The sequence below is a fragment of the Prinia subflava genome, chromosome 1, assembly GCF_021018805.1.
Source record: "Prinia subflava isolate CZ2003 ecotype Zambia chromosome 1, Cam_Psub_1.2, whole genome shotgun sequence".
Classification (NCBI taxonomy): domain Eukaryota; kingdom Metazoa; phylum Chordata; class Aves; order Passeriformes; family Cisticolidae; genus Prinia; species Prinia subflava.
Genome location: NC_086247.1, coordinates 146072331 through 146095042, shown reverse-complemented (window position 1 = coordinate 146095042; position 22712 = coordinate 146072331). Strand labels below are relative to the sequence as shown.

The 22712-nt window shown below is 43.8% G+C and overlaps 1 protein-coding gene across 1 annotated transcript in view; it reads right to left on the bottom strand.

Annotated features, from left to right (window-relative positions):
* CNPY1 (canopy FGF signaling regulator 1) overlaps positions 1 to 22493 on the bottom strand; it is a 33975-nt gene extending 11482 nt beyond the window's left edge. Inside the window, exons 1-2 of the mRNA XM_063391999.1 lie at positions 22488 to 22493; positions 18819 to 18914 (exon numbers count right to left, since the gene is read on the bottom strand). Coding sequence (XP_063248069.1) covers positions 18819 to 18914; positions 22488 to 22493 — 102 coding nt within the window. The remainder of the gene's footprint in view (positions 1 to 18818; positions 18915 to 22487) is intronic.
* Positions 22494 to 22712: the final 219 nt, after the last annotated feature.

Sequence of the window (22712 nt, the reverse complement as noted above, 5' to 3'; positions counted from 1 at the left end):
GCCACTTGCTGGGACTCCCTGCCTTTCTCCAGGGAATTAACCCCCATTCTGCAGAAAACTAAGAGCTGGCTTTACTTAAACACTGGGAAATGTTTATACACGTAGGGAAATTAACAGTAAGAACTAGTTTGTGGTTTTGTCTTACGGGGATGGCTGTCCCTAAAGCATCCCTTGTGTACAGCTGGTGGGGCAAAGCCCAAGTCTGTCCGGTTTTCTGTTCAATGCACAAAGGTATTTGATAAAACTGGATGTTATTTTAGTTAAAAGAAAATATGGAGAACAGTTGGTTTCTTGAACTAATGCTAATTTTCTGAGTTAAGCCTTTCTAATTTCTAGCTTGGTTTCCAGAATGTTTCTAGGGATGGTGTACCCAAATATTCCAAGCACATGCATATTTTATGGGCCATCTGCTCTAAGGATATATTTGATAGTGCCTTAGATACAGCTGTGCAACTTTTCCAGATCACCCTACACATTTACAGTGCTTTTTTTTTTAATAGTAAAAGTGAATAGAAATCTCTAAATACCAAAATCATCTGTTTTCAAAGCAAATGGCAATTAAAGGGGATGATTGCACATTGAAAAATGTGCAAAAGCAGGCATACCTGCATGCCATGAGCTCAACACCATGAGCATAAATCCGTGTTGGACCCCAGCACCCCCAAACACTCTCCTGTCCCCGGCTCCCCATCCTGCAGCAACAGACTCCACGTGACGTTCAGGAGATGATTATGAGCACATTACCCCACCTAGCACTGCTGAGGAAAGGCTCCCACGCTGAAGGGAGTCACAAATAATTAAATGTTTCAAAACACAATGGATATGACATGCTTTCAAAATAGCATCTATAGAATCACTTCCACTAGGGCGAGGAGCTCTCGGGAGGAAAAGCCCTTTCACTCACTTCAGTTGATTACCTGTGTAAAAGGGCTTAATTTCTCTGGAGCCTTTCCTTTCCAAATCACCTCTTTTCACCAACGCCATTGCAGCAGGAGTGGCAGGCACTCCTACAGCCCATGAGGTGATGCTTCCCCAGACAGATCTATGAGGACGTGGGTCCTGGCTAGACTTAATTTTTAACATGCAATTAAAGAAAAAAAAAAAAAAAAAAAAAGAGAAGAATTGGGAAAAAATTGCCCTTCTTGGTTTTATGTAGCTAACTGGCAAAATGCCCAAGCTATTTACCAGAAGGACTGACTATGATTAAGTCTTCAGGATGTTTCAGCTTTTTCCTGGAAATCATCTTTTCCATCCCAATTCTGCTAACCTAGATCTTTTGAGAGATGCCCCTTTTTTGCTCAGTTTGACAAGCAGAAGGTTCCTGAAGGATTTTGACATCCCCTGGCTGACAGCCAGGCCAGCTCCTGGCCTCCTTCAACACCCATTTGGGAAGAAGGGGTTGCCCAGCACCCTCGGCCATGGTACCCCATGAGTCACTTCCAGACTAAAATCTTGCATTTCTTTGGCTCCTGGGTTTGTGTCCTAAACTGGCGATGCCATTTTCAAATGCATTTTCATGGGAGATGCTGGATGGTCTGTGGTTTTCAAAGACTGCCTGACTTCTTTCAGTGAAGAAACAATTGTTGGGGAATGCAAATGCAATTGCTCTTTAAGAGAACCTCAGTCAGGTGAAAATAATTTCCTTAAAAACTCTCTCAATGTGTTATAATCAACAAATACATTAAATACTTCAAGAAAAAAAAAAAAGGTATGCCATTATAAAGCTGTGTAAAACCACCAGATCCCCAAAATTGTAGGGAGAGACAGTGCAGGACACAAGGAAATGATATCAACTTTTATCACCTGAGGTGAGCTGTGATCAATTTCCCATAATCAATGATTTGATAAACTGTCCCTCCACCCCTTCCAGCCTATGGCTAAATCAGGCTCTGTGTCCCATTGACAGCAATAGTATTCTTCATTTATTCTGATGGAAGCCAGATCAGGTCACAGGATACTTCTGTGTTTATTACCTTAATGTGCTCTTAATTCTTTGGTAGTGTATATTTATATCTGGGCTTCCTGGGGGGTTTATGATCTTTTTAAGGATAATTACAACCTGCTAGGAAAATGCCCTTAAGTTCTATAAATATATTCTCAACTCTGATCTTCATTTTACACAGATGTTGTCTCTGGGATTTTCTCTCATTTAAAAACATAAAATTTAAAAGGGAGAAAAGGAGTGAGAAAAGGGAGTGAATAAGGGAGTGAGATTAAGAAATATGAGATTTTTGGTAGGCATGCATTGCTAGAGTGTTCTTGGATTTGTGGGCTTTCCCAAGGACTTTATGAGACCTAAAATTTTTACCAGCTTGAGACAAAAGAGGATAAATCACATGTATTTTCTAGAGAAACTTGATGGAGATAAATACAGCCAGTTTGGGCTTTCTTGTTGTTGACTTTGCATTTCGGAGGGAAGGTTGTGTGTTGGCTGACTGATAAAAAAAGGATGTTAGTGTCCCAGTGTGAGCACAGGCATGAGGCTGCTGCCAATAGAAATGTAACTCGAAGAGAAAAGACACAGGTTTTAATACCTGTGAGTTTGAATTTGGCATTTACTGGGCACCTTTTTCCCTGTGAGATTGTGCTTGCCCAGCTGCCCCCACGCCCTCTGATGCAAATCCCCATTTGTGCTGGTGCTTTCTTCAACACCTTTGAGCTCTCTCTTGGGGGAAATCTCTCTTCAGAAAAACTCAAATCACTGAGCAACCAAACAACTTGAAACTTCAATAGTGAAAGAGAGAAGAACAAAAGAAGAATAATTAAGCATTAAAAATCCTATGTGAAAATGACTTCATTCTCAAGTGGGTATAAAACTAATATACGTGTGGGACATTTGAAGAACACCAAAGGCTCATGAGATACTGCGATGAAATTTAGACCACAGCTAATTTTATCTTCTCTGATGGAATGGGCTTTCCTTTTATCCTCTGGTGTCCAAATTTTCTGTGCAAACTCTGATTTTCTCTATTTGAAATATACCTATTTATATTAATAAAATTGTTGTGATTAGAAACACCTTTGAGCAAAAGCTGATTTCTGTAATGTCTTTGTGCTGGGTCATGTAGAGTTGGTTGCTCCATGGCTCAGACTGTTGGCAGTACTGAGGTGCCAGCACTCAGCAGCAGCTTCTTAATGCACCCTTTTCTTTTTTTGCATCTCATTCCTTCAGGAGAGGTGGTGTAAGCACCACAAAATGGGATCATTGAAGAAAAATCTATTTGCTTTGTAACAAAAGAAAAAAAAATCATTTCCTGTGAAAGTTTCTGTTTAGCTTCCATACAACAAAACCTTGGAAAGGTCTGGGAGCTAGGAGGGATCTGTTTCCTTCTCCAAAATCCTGCACAGCAGCTCTCCACAGAGGAGGTGGCATGGTGACAGCGAGTGGTGGCACCAGGCTCCACATCCTTGCCCTGCTGCCAAGCAGGTGAGTCACAGAGTCACTTATGGCTCTGTCCCCTCATCAAACTCTTCAGAAACAGCTACTCTGCTTCTGTGTACATGCCAGGGGCTGAGCTTGGCTTGGATGGAAATTTTTGGTTCCATTTGGATTGTTTTGATGGATTTGGGGAAGCAGACTGCAAGGATGATCTGTGTCTGTCTGTTGGACTTTGTCTTCAGCTTCAGCTCCTCACAAGGAGTGCACACCAGTAAAATGGGTGGCTCCCAGGGTGGGAGATTAAAGCCATTCACACCCCAGGGGATATTGGAAGTGACAAGAATACCTAGGAAGAGCTTTAGAAGTACAGCTTATCCTCCTCACTTTGCCAGTCTGCCTTTTGCTGAGAGCTGCTTGGGAGTGGATTTCCCACTGGATTAATTAATTCTAATTATGGCCTTCCATCATCTACCCATAAATTGGCTTGGTGTGGATGTAGGTGAGATTTCAAGTAGGGGCTACACATTAAATATACATATCTATATGTGTACATCTGCATGTGTGTGTACATGCACCAGCAATTCTCCATCTGGGTCTGCATGGGATCGGAGCTGGATGCTGTGTGCACACACCAGCAAAGGAAATTCCTGTCTCCATTGAATGGAACCAGGCCAACAGGAAGGCAAAGAGCAGCATTTTATGAGTGACCTGTACTCAGTGTTGGGGTTTGACCAGATTCCTTTTTTCTTGGTTGTTTTTTCAGCAGTCACACCCAGTCACTGCTTTCCCCCAACATTCAATGTCAGTTTAGATTCTGGGTTAATTTTCACCTCTCAGTGGTCCCAGTGTGCTCCAGGATCTCAGCACCATCTCTTGGGATGCAGCAGTGCCTTTGAGGCTGTCCTCAGGGCTGCTGCAAACTCTGCTAAAAGCACCCACAGCCTGCACTTCCACCACACTGCAGAGCACAAAAGGGATGGGTGTATACGGGACACTGACAAATAAATTCATATCAACCATGCTGCTGAAAATAACACACTGGTGAGGGCCTGAAGGGTGCCAAGCCAAAATGATTACTGTAAATCTTCCATCTGCAACTCACCCCACTGAGTATGGAATGTGAAATGTGTCTTTGCTTGATGAACCCAACTTCCCAGACTGAACCAAGGGGCTGGGGCTGTACCAGTCTTGCAATTTCCTGCCCTGGGAAGCACCGAGCAGGCAATATTCTCCCTGCCAACATGAAGGTCTTGTAGTGTCAGCAGGGAGCTCAGACACTGCCACATCCCTTGGGGATGTGTGTGGAAATACCAGAAACCAGGCTTGGCCAAGTGTTTTCTTCTTCCCAGGAAAAGTTCTGAAGAAAAGTGCTTTTAGTGCAATATTTTGCTCAAGGAGATTAAAAAAAAAATAAAATAAAAAATTATCCAGATTATCTAAAGGGAGAGGAGGATTAAAGAGATAATTCTCCTTTTCCTGATACTCTGCTGTAAATCTTCTAGCACAACAGTTGCAGTAAGTATCAGCTACTGTTTGTAATCCATATGTGTGGAGCCATGTGTGTTACAGTCTGGATTAAAGGCAACCAGAGCCCATCTGATCTTGGTTGTCAATAAATCCTACAGAACCCAGAACGACTTGGAGGAATCTCAGGAATTGAAAAGTTATAGTTACGTCTTTGGCCTATAATATTACCAGTGATTCATAGAAAGTTTAATACTGATGACTTAAAGGAAACTCTAGTCAAACATAACTACACTGAAAATGCTCAGAAAGGGTCTGTTTTGGGAGTGTCAAATGTGAATTGCAGGAAATTTCTAAAGAAAATAAGAGCTAGTCTTTTATAAGCTTATTTTTGAGTGAAAAACAAATATTTACAGGATTATGTAATTTTCATGATGCTTATGACAGCATTTCCCCTTTAACGATTTTTTGCAAGATCTGGACAAGTAAAGCTCAAAAAGCCTCATTAGTTTGTCTAAGTTAAGGAAATAAATGGCAAAACAGCTCTTCTTTAAACCTCAAATCCACAACTCCTCCCACAACTCACCTAAACCAAGAGCAAATTTGTCCTTGTGGGGGTTTTTTTGGGTTTTTTTGTTTGTTTGTTTTTTTGTTTGTTTGTTTGTTTGTTTTGGTTTGGTTTTTTGTTTGTTTTGGGGGGGGGGCAGGGTTTGGTTGGGTGGGGTTTTTTTGGGTTTTGTTTTTGTTTTTGTTTTGTGGCAAAAAAAGGAAAACTGATCTGAGTTTTGCAAAGAGGTACTCCTAGCTTAAAAAACAAAACAAAACAACTCTGATTTTCCTCTGTCTCTGAGTGCTGGTGGGGTCATCTTTGGGTGCATCTTTTTGGGAAAGCACTGCCCCGAAAGAGTGCCTGCCCTGCAGCCCAGAGGTGTAAAGGCAGAAGTGCAGTCCAGACCTCTGGGTGCCTCAGGGAGCCTTCTATGCCTTGGCTGATTCTCTGCATTTCTCTGGACAAGGGCACATCACCATCACACACACAGAGCAGGGTTTGTTGTCCTCAGTTACCTTTTTATAAACCAGGAGAGAATGGGACTGTGCACTCAAGACTTTAAGTTCCAGAGTGTGAAATAATTAAATACAGGGGTTTTTTCTGCCCCCTCCCCTTTTTTATTGTTGTTTGTTGTGATTTTTTTGTTGTTGTTTGTTTGCTGTTCATTTTACAGCTCCATGCTGCACCTGGAAGCAAAATTCCTTCCTTTTTGATTTTCAGAGTCCAGGTATAACAGATGTACTGAAAAGGATGGTACTGAACCCTGAGATGCTCTGCTTAAGCACGTCCAAAGTCCATCCTCACTTGTTTCACCATGCAGAGGTGGAAACCCAAGGAGCTCCCCCTCAGGTGTGGGAGCCCATGGCCAGGGCAGCTCCCAGGGCTGACACTGCACAGGGACAGGGAAAAGCCCTGATGGATCCCAGCACAGTGTGCTGCTATTTCCCCCCTTGTTGTCTTTTGGGCTCACAAAGTGCCACCTAGGTGTTTCCTGCTGCTCTCATGAGATGCTTCAATGGCTGCACAAGTCATTTTCCCAGTCTTTTTTACAAGAGAAACGCCTTTATTTGATTGCAGGAGTGAGATCTGCCGGATATTTTTGCGGCTGAGAGACCAGCAATCAAATCAGGCAGATGCAGCACAGAGGAAATAAGGACTTGATGCCAGGGAGATGACACCACAAACCATATGACATTTTAGACTCAGGAAATGAAAATCCCAAGGAGACTCTGAAGAAATGGAAAGTCACTTAACATTTTGATATTTCTGTATCAAAATCTCCAGGTTACAGCCAACACTAGCCTTCAGCAATTTAGGAAGCTTAGCAGCACCACGAGGAAACAAAGATGAAGACAGCAGGGGCAGTGGGTGGTTTACTTGCCAGCAGATGGGTGGTGGACAGTGGTGTACAACCCTCAAAGGCAGACAGGTTACAAGTCAAGCTATTGTATAAAAAATCTTCCTTGCATCTAGTCTTCAGCTTAAAACATTAACTCTTATCCTATCTCATAGCCCTCTCTTCTTCAGCTTAAAAAACCCAAACACTCTCAGCCTGGTGGAGAGGGGTTCCATCCCTCTGATCATCTTCATGACCCTCTTTTGAATATGCTCCAGCAGGTCCATGTCATTCCTTTGCTGATTAAAGACATTTGGGAAGCTGCCACAGGGTAGAACATGCAGCTGATGGGACCTCTGTGCATAGGAGTTAATTGTCCCAAAGGTGGCACCAATATCTGTCTAGTTTTGGGAACAAGAAGATGACAGAGAAGAGGGAGGAAATAATCTTTCCCCACATCACTGAGAAAAGGGGATGCTCTGCACAGAAGCAGAAGTCAGTTTTGGGTGTCATTACATTAATATTCCCTGAAATGCCTCCAAAAACTTGTGGAGATTCCAGCATAGCTTAGCTACAGTTATCACTTATGGCAATTTGTCATCCGAGGCACTGAAATCCAGGCCAGTCTCCTTTCAGGATATAGGGACAGAGAAGATATGGCTGCACTTGGGCATCCTGACCAGGGTTAGGACAAGGGTGGTGTCAAGAAGAGATCAAACTAAGGCCAGGATGTGCCACAGCTTTGTGGATTTCAGAGCTGACTTCAGCCAAGAGCTACCTTGGCACAGGTGAGTGTGTCCTGCATCACTGCTGCTTGGGCATTCCTGGGGCTGCCCAAACCCTGTTTTTGTGCTGCTGTTGTGGAGGTAGCTGCAATCAGCTGGACCAAGCACAGTGCAGAGGCACACAGAGAGAGATATCTGAGTGTCTGCTGGTTTCCCTGGTGGTATTTCCCATCCTGAGTCACACAGATTTATCCTGAGTCACACAGGCCCCATGACAGCAGAGTCAATCCTGTGGCTAGTTCAGGCTGAGTAAGACATGAGATGGGTGTGCTGCTGAATTCTTTAAACTAAACACAAATTAGACCAACATATATGTCAGAGCAGTTATTTGATGACTATTTCACTGTGAAGACCTCACGGAATATCAAAGGGTCTAAGTTTCAATGCCCTGAGGTTAGACAAAAAAGCTCAAAGAAACACAGAGCAGAAAAGCATCCCTGACAGGGGACTTTGGGGACAGGTAACAAAGAAAAGCAATCTGTATATGGACTGTGTGATAAAGCATCCCAATATTTCTGGACAAAATGCCTGTTCAAGAAGTTGAATAGTATTTGTCTCTGAAAAAATAGTATTTGTCTCTAAGGGTGCAGCACTAGAGGGAAAATAAGTGGAAGTGAGATTCATTAAAGAAAACACAAGAATGGGATGTGCTCACTGCGTGGTTATGGCACTGCTGAAGGGTGTTCAGGGAAATGTCAAGAGCAAATTTCCCTTTTTGCTTCCACAGCCCAGTTAAGATCTGTTTGTGGAAGACCATAAGCAACAAAACTGATCAGCAAGTAAATGAGGGGTCCTTAATTCCCGCCAAGCCTCCTGGATCATTTTCCTTTAAAGGCTCTAAAATGCGTGGGACTTCTGACAGATGAAAGCAGAATTGGCTCATTTGTTGAATGCAAACTGAAACCCCTCAAAAGCATTAAGTCCTATTAGTTGTGTCCCATTAAAAAAAAAAAAAAAAAAAAGCCCAGCTCAGAAGTGAGCCTGCAGGTTTGTGCTGTGGAAGACACAAAGGATGAGCTTCATCGAGCTTGACTCTGCAGAGCCAGGCTCTCCATGTCAAGGCTGTGAGAGCATTTCACAGCTCCAGTGAGTAAACAACTCTGTACCTGGTGACACAGAAGGTGATGTCTGTCTAGTTTCTTCAACACTTTGATTCAGCCCTTCAGGGGGGCTCAGGCTGGGAAATGTGGAAAGCTAGGGAGTGAAAGCTAGCCAGGAGAAACAGAGCAGGCAGAGCAGAGAGCTTACAGCAGGAAACAGCAAATGTCTTCAGTGAGCACTGAGACCCAGGCAGTCCACACCCTCTTCAGTTCCAAATCTACAGATGTATCTTGGATATCTTGATAGCAAATGATAGAAATAAGGAAGCCATATATATAAAGGAACTAAAAGAGAGGTCCAAACGTACTACATTACAGGTCTCTTCACACTGACTAGTCAGGGATGTTCTGGATGAATGTTTTTATTCTGGCAAAAGGTTCTCTCTGTACTCCTTGATCCTGCCTGCAGTATCCCAGTATCCAGTGCCTGGCAGAAATGGGGCCATGAAGCAGTTGCTAGAGTTGGGGTACAGTCACTGAGCTGGTGATCTATAGGTAGCAGAGCTTACAAAGAGCTGTGCATTGCACAGGAATTACAAGCTCTGGTTTGCAACAACAAATGGAGAACTGCAATAAAGACTTGCTCTATGTCTAGGCATTAGGGAATTCATTTTGTGCTCCCTACCCAGTTTACCTTGGCTTTGGAACAAATAGATTAGTATTGTGCAAAGGAAATTCTGAAATCTGAAAGCCTAGGAATATTGTCTCACTCATAAGATCACAAAGTAGATATTCTTGCCATGAAGAGATGAGTCTGTCTAGAATGAAAGCAAAATCTTTCCATTGTTGAACTCACATACACCTCTGGTTGAATTGACATTAATATCTCTGCTTGCTTCAAATTTTTCACTAAAGGATCTAGTAACTGGGGACACTACATAAAACACAAATATAACTTTTTATGGAAGGGGAAGGAGATGCTTGCCAGTACAGCTTTTCTGGACAGTCTTCCAGGAAAGGATTAGGAACTATGGATGGTATTTCCATAAGCTCTTGCTTTTGGCCTGACTCTGACTCCCAGAGAAGCTGATGGTAAATCTGCCATTGTATCCATGAGGAACAGACTTGAGGCAGCACTGAGCAAACTGAAGATTCCAGCCTTTGACTCAGGAGTGTAAATATTTTGCTTTTATGCAGAGAGATTAGTAAATTCAGGGATGTTATTCAAAAGACACTTTGGTAGCTGCTTCACTGAGCAGCGTCCATACACACTGAGCATACTTATCTCCCCCAGTTTTAAAAACTGCTTCTTGTCTTTAAGGGACAAGGACATAAACCACAAAGGCAGCTGCAGTCAGTGTTGTAATCTCAGCACAAAGGAGACAAACAGTTCACAGACACATTATTCCCTTTGCACCCCTTGGGATGCTCCCCCCTCAGGGAAATTCGTGGCTGCAGGAATGGGTGCTAGGAAATACCAATGCTGCTGCTGGCACAGCTGCCTGGTTCTCTGCAAAAGGTGGAGGAGTTGATCTCTCCTCTTGTTGATGTGTTGTTTCTAATGGGAAAGGAAAAGAACTGTAAAGGAGAAAAGGTAAATCCCTGTTCATGTTCAGAGCGAGAAATATTGTTGGGTATTGAGAGAATTTAATCCACTCAGTAGAAAAATGCCTGTCTGAAAAGGTATCCAATAAAGATGTTCAGATGTGCTTAAATGAGTTGCAGAGTGGATTTTTCTGAGTTGTCTGTCCAACATATGTAGCAAAGATAGCAGATGAGAGCAACACTTCTTACCTTGTAGCTATAGCAGGAGCCAGAGTAGTCACAAAAAGCTTAGATATCCACAGACACTGCTGCCCGAAGATGCCTCATGCACTCAGTGTTAGAGGAAAAAATGGGATTTCAGGCTGACATTTCAGGCAGTCAGAAGAATATGTTTGTGCTTTCCTGAAGCACTTCATTTGAGAAAAAGAGCTTACACATCCATACCATACTTAACCTGTATAGTCTGCCTTGGCTAGGAAGCTCTTCTGCCTTATTGCTAAAAGTTGGAATTTGACAATTAGCTGAAGAAAAAGATAAATCTTCATCTTCTAAGGTTGGTTTATTTGGGTGGGGTTTTTTAGGGGTTTTTTTGGGGGGGTGGGGTTTTTTTGGGTTTTTTGTTGTTGTGGTTTTTGGGGGGGAGGTTGTGTGTTGCTTTTGTTTGGGTTTTTGTTTTTGTTTGTTTGTTTGGGGGGTTTTGTTTGTTTGGGTTTTTTGGGGGTTTATTTTTGAGACTTATCAGGATTCTCTATCTGGTCTTAAAAAAAAAAAAAAAAAGCAACAATGGAACTTGTCAAAGAATTCAATTCAGACAAATACCCCGATTTGAAATTTGTGTGTCTGGAGACTCTTCCTCTACCTGATAAACAGAAGTAGCCATCAGCTGGCACAGTAATGTAAGGTGGAGAACACTGTAGCAAAGTCGTGGTGTGAAACTTGAAGGGGGGGAATTGCAAGAAGCATTTATATAGCAGCAGTTTCATTACTTGGAGCTTTTCCCAAACAAGCTTGGTAACATCATGGCTAGCAGAAGTGACATTCTGAAGAATTGACATTTTACTTAAATATTTTGCTCCTGCTGCAAGATCTGACCCTACAGTTACATTTAACCTGCCCAGAGTATTAGCTGAAGAGCCACCTTTCATGTCACACACTAGATTAAATCCTGTTCAATGACTTCTCTGAGTGTCCAAGGCAGCATTAAGAAGTCCATCCATCTCTATGCTTTGGTCTGACAGACACTTTCCTCAATGAGTTTTTGCAACAGAAAACTTTTGCTTCTTGGGAAAAAAAACCCTCAAGAAGTCAAAATTCAGAGTAAAGACTTGAGAGAAATCTTCAGAAAACCCATGTGACAAAAAGGGGTGGGCAGTAGCAGAGGTTTTCAGTCCTTCTATCTCCTGTACACTTTTGGAGAGCTCTAAAAAAGTGACAAGGTACTAATTTGAATAATAGTCTGAGCTTATTTACTCTCATTCATGTTACACCTAGATAGATCCAGAGGATATCTAATACCTGTCCACCAAAGTGATTTACATGAAATAGGATAGCTCCCTAATTTAATTTGTTTTAATGGAATCCTCAGTGATATCCACCCTTGGCAGAAGTGCACACTGGTGGAGCACCTGAAATGGGAAATACCTCTCCACCTGAAACTGAGAAGCTGATCTATCTGAGTAGGACTAAGCTGATCTTTTTCCTTTCAGTTTGCTTATGCCTGTCCCATCAGACCAGCTGAAACAAAGAGCCCAGGAGAGCCTGTTGCCCTTAGACACGAGTCAGAATCTTCACAAATCACTACTCTGGCTACTGAAGCCATTACTCATGGATTCATGAAGTCTTCTCATCATTCTGGAGATAAATGCTGGATTTCGAACTGGCACTTGAAATGCCAACCACAGCTGGCATCAATACCACAGGCCCATGTGTCATCACCAAGTGTGATATCCACTCACAGAGACAAGGAAACCTCTCCCAGTCAGACAGGGAGAGAGCTGGCAGAAAGCAGGAAGAAGAAGAGATGACAGGAATTACTGCTCTTCCCTCACAGGAACAGATCAGAATCTGCCATAAGTTTCTGTGAAAACTGGATTCTTTTTCAGTATGGACACTTTTTTCCTGTATGGTCATCGCAAACTTTTGTCAACTTCCTGCTGAGGTGACAATTCTCATGCAATCCTGCTTGTCTCCACTTCTTTGGCTACATCTGCCTGCATTTATAGTGAGCTCAAGATCCTCTAGAAACAAGTTTCTTGGTGTTTGCTCCAGCACTCCCTCGAGTCAGAAACCTTGACTAAAATCCACAATAACTGTCTGATGAATTTCTCCTCCTTAAAACCAGAGTTAACGCTACCATGACCCAGAAAGAGAAGAATTTGTCAGATCAAACAGCAGAGATCAGCCATGGGGCATGGGGGAGAGTCACCCTCCAGATGCAGCGTGGAAGAACCATGCCAGGGGAATGTGAAAAGCAGCCTCCTTTGGGAACTGAGTCAGACACAGAGCCCTGCTCTGCTGGTTCCTCTCCACACAGCTGGAAATTGGACAGAAAAGGATTGTACTGCCATGACCCAAAGCAGATGAAAAGGGATTTCATTCACACCCTGCTATTTCAATGCCCTGGCTTAAAAATGCAATATTTGAGCAACAGGAATGACAAAGTGGTGTTACATAACTACAGAGTAGATTTTCTGGACAACATCCAATGACATTCTTCTGAAAACAATTACAAGTAGTCATTTCCCTCCAAAATGGGGAAAAACCCCTTGCCCCAGTCCTTGGATGTGATTCAGGGCAGAGCTGAGGTGCTGGTACCAAGAGCTGCATCTTACCCCACACCCTGCCCTTGGCCTGCTCACCAACAGTCAGGTGGTGCTTTATCCTCTTGCTGTTCAAGGACTCCAGACATTTCCATATGGTTTGAACTCCTGCCAATACTATAACTTGATTTTTTTTTTTTACTGATGTCTGACTAATCTGTGAGTTTGCTCTGTGATTTGCTGATGGATTTCTGAAAGAACTCCATCCATGTATTGGCACCAATGCCTGGCCTGATGTGCCCATGATGGCCAGTAATCTCCTTTCTTCTTCATTTTGCTGTCACCTTTGTGTACCAATAGTATTTTTTTTTCCTTCTGGATGGATTTCACCCTTGAGATTTGTCCTCATTAGTCCTCATCAGGAGGAAAAAAATCTTCCCAAAATAGTTCTAGTGGCTACTTGTGTCCTTCACCTCTAAGACACTGAGCTTGTTCTTCCCCTCCAACTCACATGGGCCCTCCTCAAGAAAGGATCTGGAGCATCCCTGAGAGTTAGGGTATGCAGGGAATTAAGAGGTGGGGACAAGGAAGCTGGGATGGGATGGTTTGGTTTGATTCACAAGCAATCCTTTGCTTTCTTTTTTTTCCACCCAGAAAAAGCAAACCCAAGCACCCCAGCCCATGCTGTGCTATGGGACCCAGCCCAGTGGGCCAGCCTGGCTAACCTCCCATAAGGGGAGCATCAGGATACATGGAACCACAAAATCATAGAATGGTATGGCTTGTAAGGGACCTTAAAGATCATCAAGTTCCATCCCCTGCCATGGGCAGGGACACTTATTTATAAAGATGCTTCCTTTCATCTCTGCCTGACAGCCCCATTTCCCTGTGAAACCTGCAGAGGAGCCAGCCTCAGTGCACACTTTGGTAAGAAAAGCTCTGTGAACAGAGAGTCACCTCAAAAGGAAAGTGCTGCTCAAAATGAAAGGCACACACCTTGTATTTGGTAAAACCTTGTGTTCAGACATTTGTGCCACATGGAAATTTGGTGGCTGGAAATCCTGGCCAAGCCCTGTCCCACCCACCTCTGCAGGGTTTGTACAATGGCTACAGGATTTGCCTCCAGGCATTGGCAGTGGTTTGCTTGGAGGATCATGCAGGTAAACAGAGTGAAAGTATTTTTCTTTTACTGTAGGGATGCTGCAGAGGACAGGGGCACCTGCTCCTGCCTCCAGACTCTCTGGAGGCTGCAGCAGCCACTGGCTCTTGGCACAGCAAAGGCACTGCGGTGTAACTGTTGTTTTAGAGAAACAATGGCTATGGATTGTGTTGCTCAGTTTGCAATGTGAAAGAAAATCTTGGGCTTAAATAAAATCAGAGTTTGGCAGCTCTGAGATGGAACTGCAGCTCTGCCTAAATTCCCTATAACTCCCTGACTCTGAAAGGTTTCAGAGCCGTGTTGCCTTCAGCCTGCTGAAAGAGCTAGGGGAAAAGGCACCCCTGAGCAAAATACTTCCCCTGAAACATGTTTATCCTTGCTCTCACCTGATCAGGGCATCTCCCTTCCTGATGCTGCTGTCACCACCACCTGTGCATGTACAGATGATGCTGTGGGAATGAGTGAGGGGTTGAGTTCACATCACTGAGCAAGTGTGTGTGCAACCAAGGGTGGGCAGTGAGAGAGAGTCAGCCTGGACAGGGCTTTCCTCACCAGCCTGGCCTGGGTGCCCAACAAGGTTTTATTCTCAGTGCTTCCTGATATGATAGACCTCCTCTGGCTCGCTCTCTTTTTAACTTCCTCTGACATTTTGGGCTGTTCTGTACTGGGGATTTCATTCAAATTGTTTGAGGATGTGAATTTAGAGAGGAATAATTATTCTTGATTAACTCCCCGTGTGGACAGTCTTGTTCCAAAATAAAAGTGCTTTATTTCATTATGAGTTTGAGTCCAAGAAAATCACTAGGTTGTTTTTCCTAAAATAAAGGATAGATACAAAATGAAGAATACTTTCCCCCCCTCAATTTCTTGAAAAATGCAAGGACTTTTGATTGTTATGCAAGTTTTAACTGAAAATTGCTGTATGTTATTATGTATAATTTGCACCTCTGATAAACTGCACGCTGTTAAAATTATTGTTCCATGAAAATAATTACACAGCAGCCAACATAATTAGACAAGCAGCACAAAATCAGAGGCAGAAATGTAGGGCGATACTGTGACTGGGAGAGCTGTTTATAGGGAGGTTGCTCTGAGATGTATTTTATTCTGTCCACACTTTCACACAGAGCCTGATTTACTGAAATCAAAACTGATTACTGAATGTAACAAGCCTCACAAAAATTTGAACAAAAAAGGGTTCTCAACTTTAGCATGAATTTTCTGTTTAAAAAAAAAAAAAAAAAGGCAAGACAGAAGATGGATCCCAGAATAATCAATACTTTTCTGGGGAAAATCTGAAATTGGGATGCCAAAAAATGTCCAGCAGTACCAATAGTGGAGGCACTGATGCTGCTGCCTGTGGTATCCAGAAGGGAGAGCTGGTGTCAGGCAGGGTTCTGGCTGCCAAGTGTCACACATGGGCTCAGGCACAGATCTTGTACCATCCATATCACTGAACTCATCTCAAATATCACTATTTAAGAATATTTTATGGGGACAGTGCAGGATGCAGTGAGCAGTTTAGGGTGAAGCATGTTTAGCATGAATCCAGACCCAATCCATGTCATATCTTTGTTCATAGGGCTGGTCCCTGCCTTGTTGGGTAGCAGGACAGACCTGTCCATATGACTCTTCCCAAATATTGCTCTGTCTAGGTGCAATCCAGCCTTGCACAGAAATGTTCTCCTGGAACTAAAACGTTTGCCCTAATGAAATTGTCATCAGAGCTGCTTTGTGTGATTCTTCGAAAAACCTGTTGTCCTCAGCAAATCAGCATTTTCTGCATTAAAACCAGAGGAAAAAAACCCAACCTACCTAAAGCAACCAAAACCCTTGTGTGAATCAGTAGATGGGAAATCTTATTCTGAGGCTTCCCAGACAGTAGGAGCTACCCCCACTGGCCAGTGGAAAACACAAAGCACAGGCTTTTCTCAGCCTCCTTTTTTCCACCCAGCAGCAGTGAAGAGCCAGCAGCCCCTGGATCCCAGCCCTGATTTTCAGAACACAGGGGAACATGCTGGGATCAGGGTAGTACAGAGCTTTAGAAGATGGCTCATGTGCATAAAAATAGGCAGAGTTCTGCAGAAACAGAGCCTAGAATTGAGACTTCTGCAATGACATCATGAGGAGTGGGAATCTTAATGCTCCCAGAGAATGTTTTTTGTCTTTGCTTTTTTGACATTACTTTTAATATTGGGTTTCACTGCCCCTTCTCCTTTACAAAGATGGAAGAGCAATGAATAGACAGGAGGTGATTATGCCACTCTTTTAAAACATACTGTACATGTTACACATTTAACACCTCAGCTGAGAAAAGAAAACCTACTTATTATATTTATCCATTTTTCATGTTCATTTCAATGTACATTACAAACCCCTACTCACACACACCAAGACAAATCTTTCCCTTCTTCTTGAAGACCAATATCCTAATAAAATGCATTCTTTTAATTGTCTGGCTCATCAACCAAAACAGATCATGGCCATGTGTGTTTAACTGCCCATCTCACCATCCTGGTCACCTCTGCCAGGTCCAGAATGAGAGGAAACTGTTCTACTTCTTTGGCCACAGATTGTGGTGGGAGGGAAGGCAGGGGGTGCAGAGACCTCGCTGTGGGGTGGAATTGGATGTGCCAGATGCAAACATCTGAGCTCAGGAGCTCAGGAAAGATCTGCAGTGCCACGCTTTAGGTACAGCCCTAGTAACTCCAGGGACTGTTAGTAGAACTTGGGCTTTCTGAGGCCTGAGCTATTCTGAAAACAGGAGTTCGGGATGCTTTTGTAAATTTTAGTCAAGGTGAATTTGTACTGAAGTCTAAATCCACAGTTAATTACAATGAAGAATAAATGGTTCTGAAGAGATTAGGGATGAGCTTTTGAAGGAGGCCTCTGAATTTTAAGTAACCAATTCTCTTTGAAAGTTACTGGATTTGGGCTTTTAACTCCCTTGCTCACTTTTGAAGATCCAAACCAAGGTTTAAAATTCATTCTGTTAACAAGCTAGCCGATATTTCTTTCCTGGGAAAGCAGTCTTCTGTTATCCTAAAATTAAGACAACAGAGGTCTGCATTTTTTGTTTTATTCTCCAAGGCTAATAATGAAACAATATAGAAATTGTAAAAAATAAACTACAGCAATTTAGATATTTAGTTTTCAAATCAGTTGACAGGCACAGCAAGGAAATGGTTTTGCCTCTGAAGAAATAAATGTAATAAAATACTGTTTAAATAATGTTTAAGTGATGTGATGAAAGATGGGTTCACGAACCCTCTGTTATGTTAACAATTAGCATTGCAGGACATGGATTTTGTTTAAGAAATGTGTACTGCTAATACTGGGGTCAACATATGAATAAACAAGAATGGCACTGTGCACTAGAGTCAGGCTCTATTGATATCTGCTTGGCTATCTGTACTGCTTTATTTATCATGCCAGGATCTGCTGCAGTCAGGTCCTGTGTGTCCGTGTGTCCACAGGCAGGTACGGGCAGCCATCCAAACTCTTGCCCACATCGAGGCATGGTGGAGTTGAAACTGGATGATCTTTAAGGTCCCTTCAAACCCAAACCGTTCTGTGGTTTGTGCTCTGGAGTGGGTTTTTGCTCAGAGTGAGGAAGAGCCACATGTCAGCCCAGTACTGAAGTCTGACCTGTGCAGTTTGAGGCAGCCAAGCCCACGGGTTGGGGCACTGACCTGGGACCACCCCAGAAGCTTGTTCTGCTACAGACTAAGCATGCAATGCCAGCCAAGCCACTGTGCTCAATTCTCACATTCTCTTGTAAGTTGTGAGTCTTACTTACCATGAGCTGGTCTCCTGCTGTTGGCCACAAGGGTACCCTGAGCGTGGAGCTCTCACTGACAAGAAGGATAAACTCCTTGGAGTTGGACTTCAGAGGACTCAGATGCCTTGGACAGCTTCTGATCCTCTCACTTCCAGCTGCCTTGGAAAGCTTCTGCCTCTTTCCAGATGTATCCTTGGACAGCTTGATCCTCAGTCCTCCTCAGTAATGGCTTGAGGATCAACATAACTGCTAAAGACAGGCCTGACAATCATGAGAAGGCTCTGCTGTTTATAAAGAAGCAGCTTCCATCTTCTTATGCCTTACATAGTCTCTTAAGCCTTTGAGCTTACACTTGGGAATGATGGAAAGGATTATTATCTGAGTCAACAACGATCCTCTGGAATATTTGCTAAATGACCCAGCTCACCAAACATTTTCAGGGTTTTTTTATGTGTATGGAGGACAATCTGTAATTTCCATGATGCAAAACCCACAGAGTAAGCCAAGCTTTGCTCCTGGAGGTTGGCAATGTGACAGCTTGGCCCAGGAAAAGGCTGATGACCCTCAGCTCCCACCATGGGCAGTGGAAGTTGAAGATATCCAGCAACCACAGGAAGCCCACAGATGGCAACAGGCACTATTTGGACCTCAGTGCAATGCCTGGTTAGATAACAGTCCCTCTCTAGGTAGGGCATATATTCTCTCTTTCATTCTTTCTTTTTCTTTCTCTGTCTTAATAATGCATGTAGCTCTGATTTATTTTTTATCAAGATTAACAATGGAACAATACCACTTCAAATATTAAAAAGGCAAAGAAATGTAGGTACTGAAAAGGAAGGAAAATACCTCAATTTCAAGCCTAAAGATTACTTTGGGTCCCAGAGGAAGCAGAAGCAATTTAGTGGCTGATACCCTTAGCAAGAAAAAAGGTTGTAAGATTAAGACCAACTGCTGTTTGGATAAGTGGTTGGTAATTGCACATATCAGCAATTATGTGCTGTCATATCATTTTTCTGCTACCTTACTCCTCTCTTGTGTCCCGTCAGGGTTTACTTGGAATGACCCTCCATCTATGGTCCTCTTTGGATTCACCTTCTTAATGTCATACCACAGTGCCTCGCATGTTCAAAGAAAAAAGAAGTCATTATTACGGGAGGTGCCTGGTGGAGGTGCTCCTCTTCACAGATGTAGCTAGAGGCTACTGCTGTAATAACCAGGCTTCCAGGGAGAGAAAGAAAGAAAGGCCTCCTGAACCTGCAAAACCCCTCTTTGTCCTCCATCCTCGCAGTGGGAACAGGGGTGTGTGAGGGGAGGGTTTGAGTGGGGAGAGGTTTGAGTGGGGTGGGAGAGGGTTTTCTGTGAGCATGGCTCAGGTGCCATCCCACCCCGGAGGGTCTCCAGGTGACATTGGAGGGGCTCAGGGGAGCTGGGTGCTCTGAGCCTTGCCTTGTCAGGGCAGTACAGGTTATATTGAATCCTCTTCAAATGAGAAAGGGGAGTTTCTATTCCATACATGTAGGCTGCTTATAACTCCTGCCCCATCTGGGGGTGTTTTGGGGGTAACAGAGGCTGGCCCTTGAGCTGAGCTCTGGGGCTGACTTCTGTAGCTTGCCAGAGGCTTTGCACCACTCAGAAAAGCAAACACCATCAGAAACACCTTTTTCCTCACAGAAGTAACTGATTCCCCAGTAAAGTGTCAAAAGATAACAAAGTCTGTTCCAGCTAAACTCATCTGTTCGTTGCCTGAGGGAAGCCTCCAGCTTATATGGCAGCGGGTGCTCCCATGGAGCAGAAAATATTTAGCTCGCTAATCAGACTCAGGCAGGAGGTGTAGGTGTGGCTGCCTGCAGAGTGCCTGCAGTAGGTCTGGAGAGGACAGACACTAGCTGGCTTTCCAGTGTCCCATACTGACCTACAGGGATGCCTCTGAGGTCTTTACAGGGTGTTTTACACAGGGATCCCACCACACAAGCAGAGCCAGCCCTGTCTCTGCAAGGGCCAGCAGGGTGGGAAGGCCTGGGAGGGACCAGCAAACTCTGGTGTCAGGCTGTGGGAGATGCCTAACCACAGCCAAATGCAGGAGTCTCAGCAGGGATAGTGAGGTGCTACCTCACAGCTCATGGAAGAGCTAATACCCTTTGAAAAGCAGATAAAAGATTCATCAGCACAGATGAAGATATGAGGGCTTGAGCTTAGACAGCCTGTAGCTCCTGCCAAAAAATTGTGTGGAAGGTAGAAATGAATTTAAAAGGTTGAGTGGGGGCCAGCAAGTCAATAACTGAATAATCCCACCCAGATAGGAAACCAAAGCATAAACAAGAGTCTCCATGTACTGACAAGTTAGCACTGGTTGCACTCTGGAAAGGATCCTAAAATAACAGAGATTCCTGTAGACAGAATAAACACATCTCTCAGTTGTCATCCTGAGCAGAGGGTAATTGCCTAGATGTCTGATTGACTCGCTGCTAGAACTAAATATGTACTTCTCTGACATGCTGTCACCTCCTTCACAGTACGTCTGAGACTTTTCAGTAAAGCACATCAGGAATCAAAGCAAATGTCCACAAGGAAAGATGCATCTCGACCTTGAACTTTAATCACTGGCAAAGGGCTGAAAATGTATTTAAAGAGAAGTTACTGCATTCCTGAGAGTGACATTTAATCTCAGAATTCCCTGGGGGCTTGTGCACATATGACCCAAGCCCCAAGAGAGGAACAGGGAGCTGCAGGCCCTGTCTGAGCTCCCTGGGGGCTGGCACTGGCTCCCTGAGCTCCCCAGGCACACCACAGCAGGGTCCTCAGCTCCCCCTCGGGTCCCCACTCCTTTCCAGGGGGTTCCTTCTGGGTTTCCTTCAGCATGCCTCTTCCCAGTTTGCACTCCTGGAAGACATGGAGGAGCAGAGTTCCTAAATTAATCCTCCTTCTAGTTTTGGCAGCTCTTTTACCCTGAACAAGAGTGTTTGATGGCTTCTCAAAACCACTACAAGGCTCTTGGTTAATGATTCTAATCCAGTGCTGAGCAGTCCTGTCCACCCTGCCCATGCTTTGCTGCCTTCCCACCTCAGAGCCAGTCTTGGTGTCAGCTCTGTTAAACTTTTATTTACAGAAATGCAAGAGAACCTACTCAAAAGCTTTAATATTGGAATATTAATATGAATATTCAATAAGCCCTGGAAGTTGCAGGAGCTGGACTACTGTCAGCACAATACTGATTTTCAGAAGCAAAGTGACCTGGCCAAATCCTAGGCTGGTCCAGCTGTGGAAAGAATGGTGTGCTGGTTTAGAGTTCAATCCATAATAAATATAAAAAACACTATACTAAATGCAATGCAGTGTGAATTCATGAAGGTTGTTGACTCGGTATTACACTCTAACATGTAAGAGACTTGCATTTTACTCTGTAGTATGTGACAGGTTTGGCACTGAATTCAACCAAAATTAACCTGGCATATCATATGTGAAAGGAAAATATATTAAAAAACATGCCTTTAATGGTAACTGCAAAAGAAAACCATCAGTAATTTAAGGTAACTTTGAAAGAGTCCTGGTTCTAAGTCCTTGGTCTTTCATTTTTTGCATCTGGAGAAAAAAAAATCAGATCATCAGAAGGCACAGACATTTGATATGTGATTGGATGGAGCCCTGAGCAACCCCATCTAGTGAGTGGCATCCCTGCCCATGGCAGGAGAGTTGTAACCAGATCATCTTTGAGGTCCCTTCCAACCAAAAACATTCTGTGACTCTCTGATTAACAGCAAAAGGAAACCATGGATGTGGGGTGACCTGCATCACTCATCAACTGCACTTGGGCAGCTGGTGTGGCTGGACATGAAATAACTCCTCACCAAATGAGGAATGCCAGGACAACTTCCATGCAGGCTGCACTGGAACCAGGCAAAGCGGCTGGTGTGAAACCTGGGGGAAATCTGAGAGTGCCAGGTGGGAAGGAGGAGGTCACAGCACCTCCCACGGCCAGTCTGCTCCAGTCCCTGCTGTGAAACTGCCTCCAGGAGAGCAGCCCAGCACTGCCACCAGGGGATGGGGCAGGAGAGGCTCTCAGAAGCTCTGCACAGGAATCGTGGCATGGGGTGGGTGGAAGGGCAGGTTCTCTTTTCTCTCCCCAATGAAAGAGACACAGGAAACTCAGGAGGGCTCAGGCACATGGTGAGGCAGAGGAAACCATGCACCTCAAACCCGAGCTGGTGGCCCAAGAACAAGACTAATTTCTCTATCTCTCTGCATTTGAGAATTCGCCCTGGAGGGAACTGAATCCCAGGTCAGAGTGAGGTTGTGAGGGTGGTTTACAAACCCATCCCCTCCCCTCCAGCCTGTGCAGGAAAAAAAAAATCATTTTCTAACAGAAACTTTGACAGAGCCATCACCTTGTGAACACTGCAAATATATATATAAAGCAACTTGTCTAATACATGTTCAAGATAAAAGTTTGAGTTGTCAGAAAATTTTATCTGAGAAAAAACAGGCATTCATGTACAAGAGGATAACTTGAAACTATCTATCCATCTATTAAACTCCAAGCTTTAGGTAGATAGAGAAATCAAGCAGAAGCTAAAGCAGGCAGACACATGTAAAATGATTTCTGAAGGCAGAACAGGACATTTCTAGAAGTACTGCTAAACTGAGTTTAGGGGGGAAAGTGGCAATTACCCAGCCCATGCCTTCTGCCCTCACATGCATGGCCCCAGGAGTGAAGTGATTCACTCTGCTGAGAGAGGAAAACGTGCCCCAGGGGCCTGGGGTGGAAGGATGGCACCCATCTCCACTGCAGCCAGCTCTTCTTCTACTCATCCTTCTCTTTTCTTTTAATTTAGGAATAATACAACAATCCAGGGGGAGCTGGGTTAGAAAGGCGTGCAGAACAGGCAGGAAGAGTCCAGCCCAAGCAGAAGATGAGGT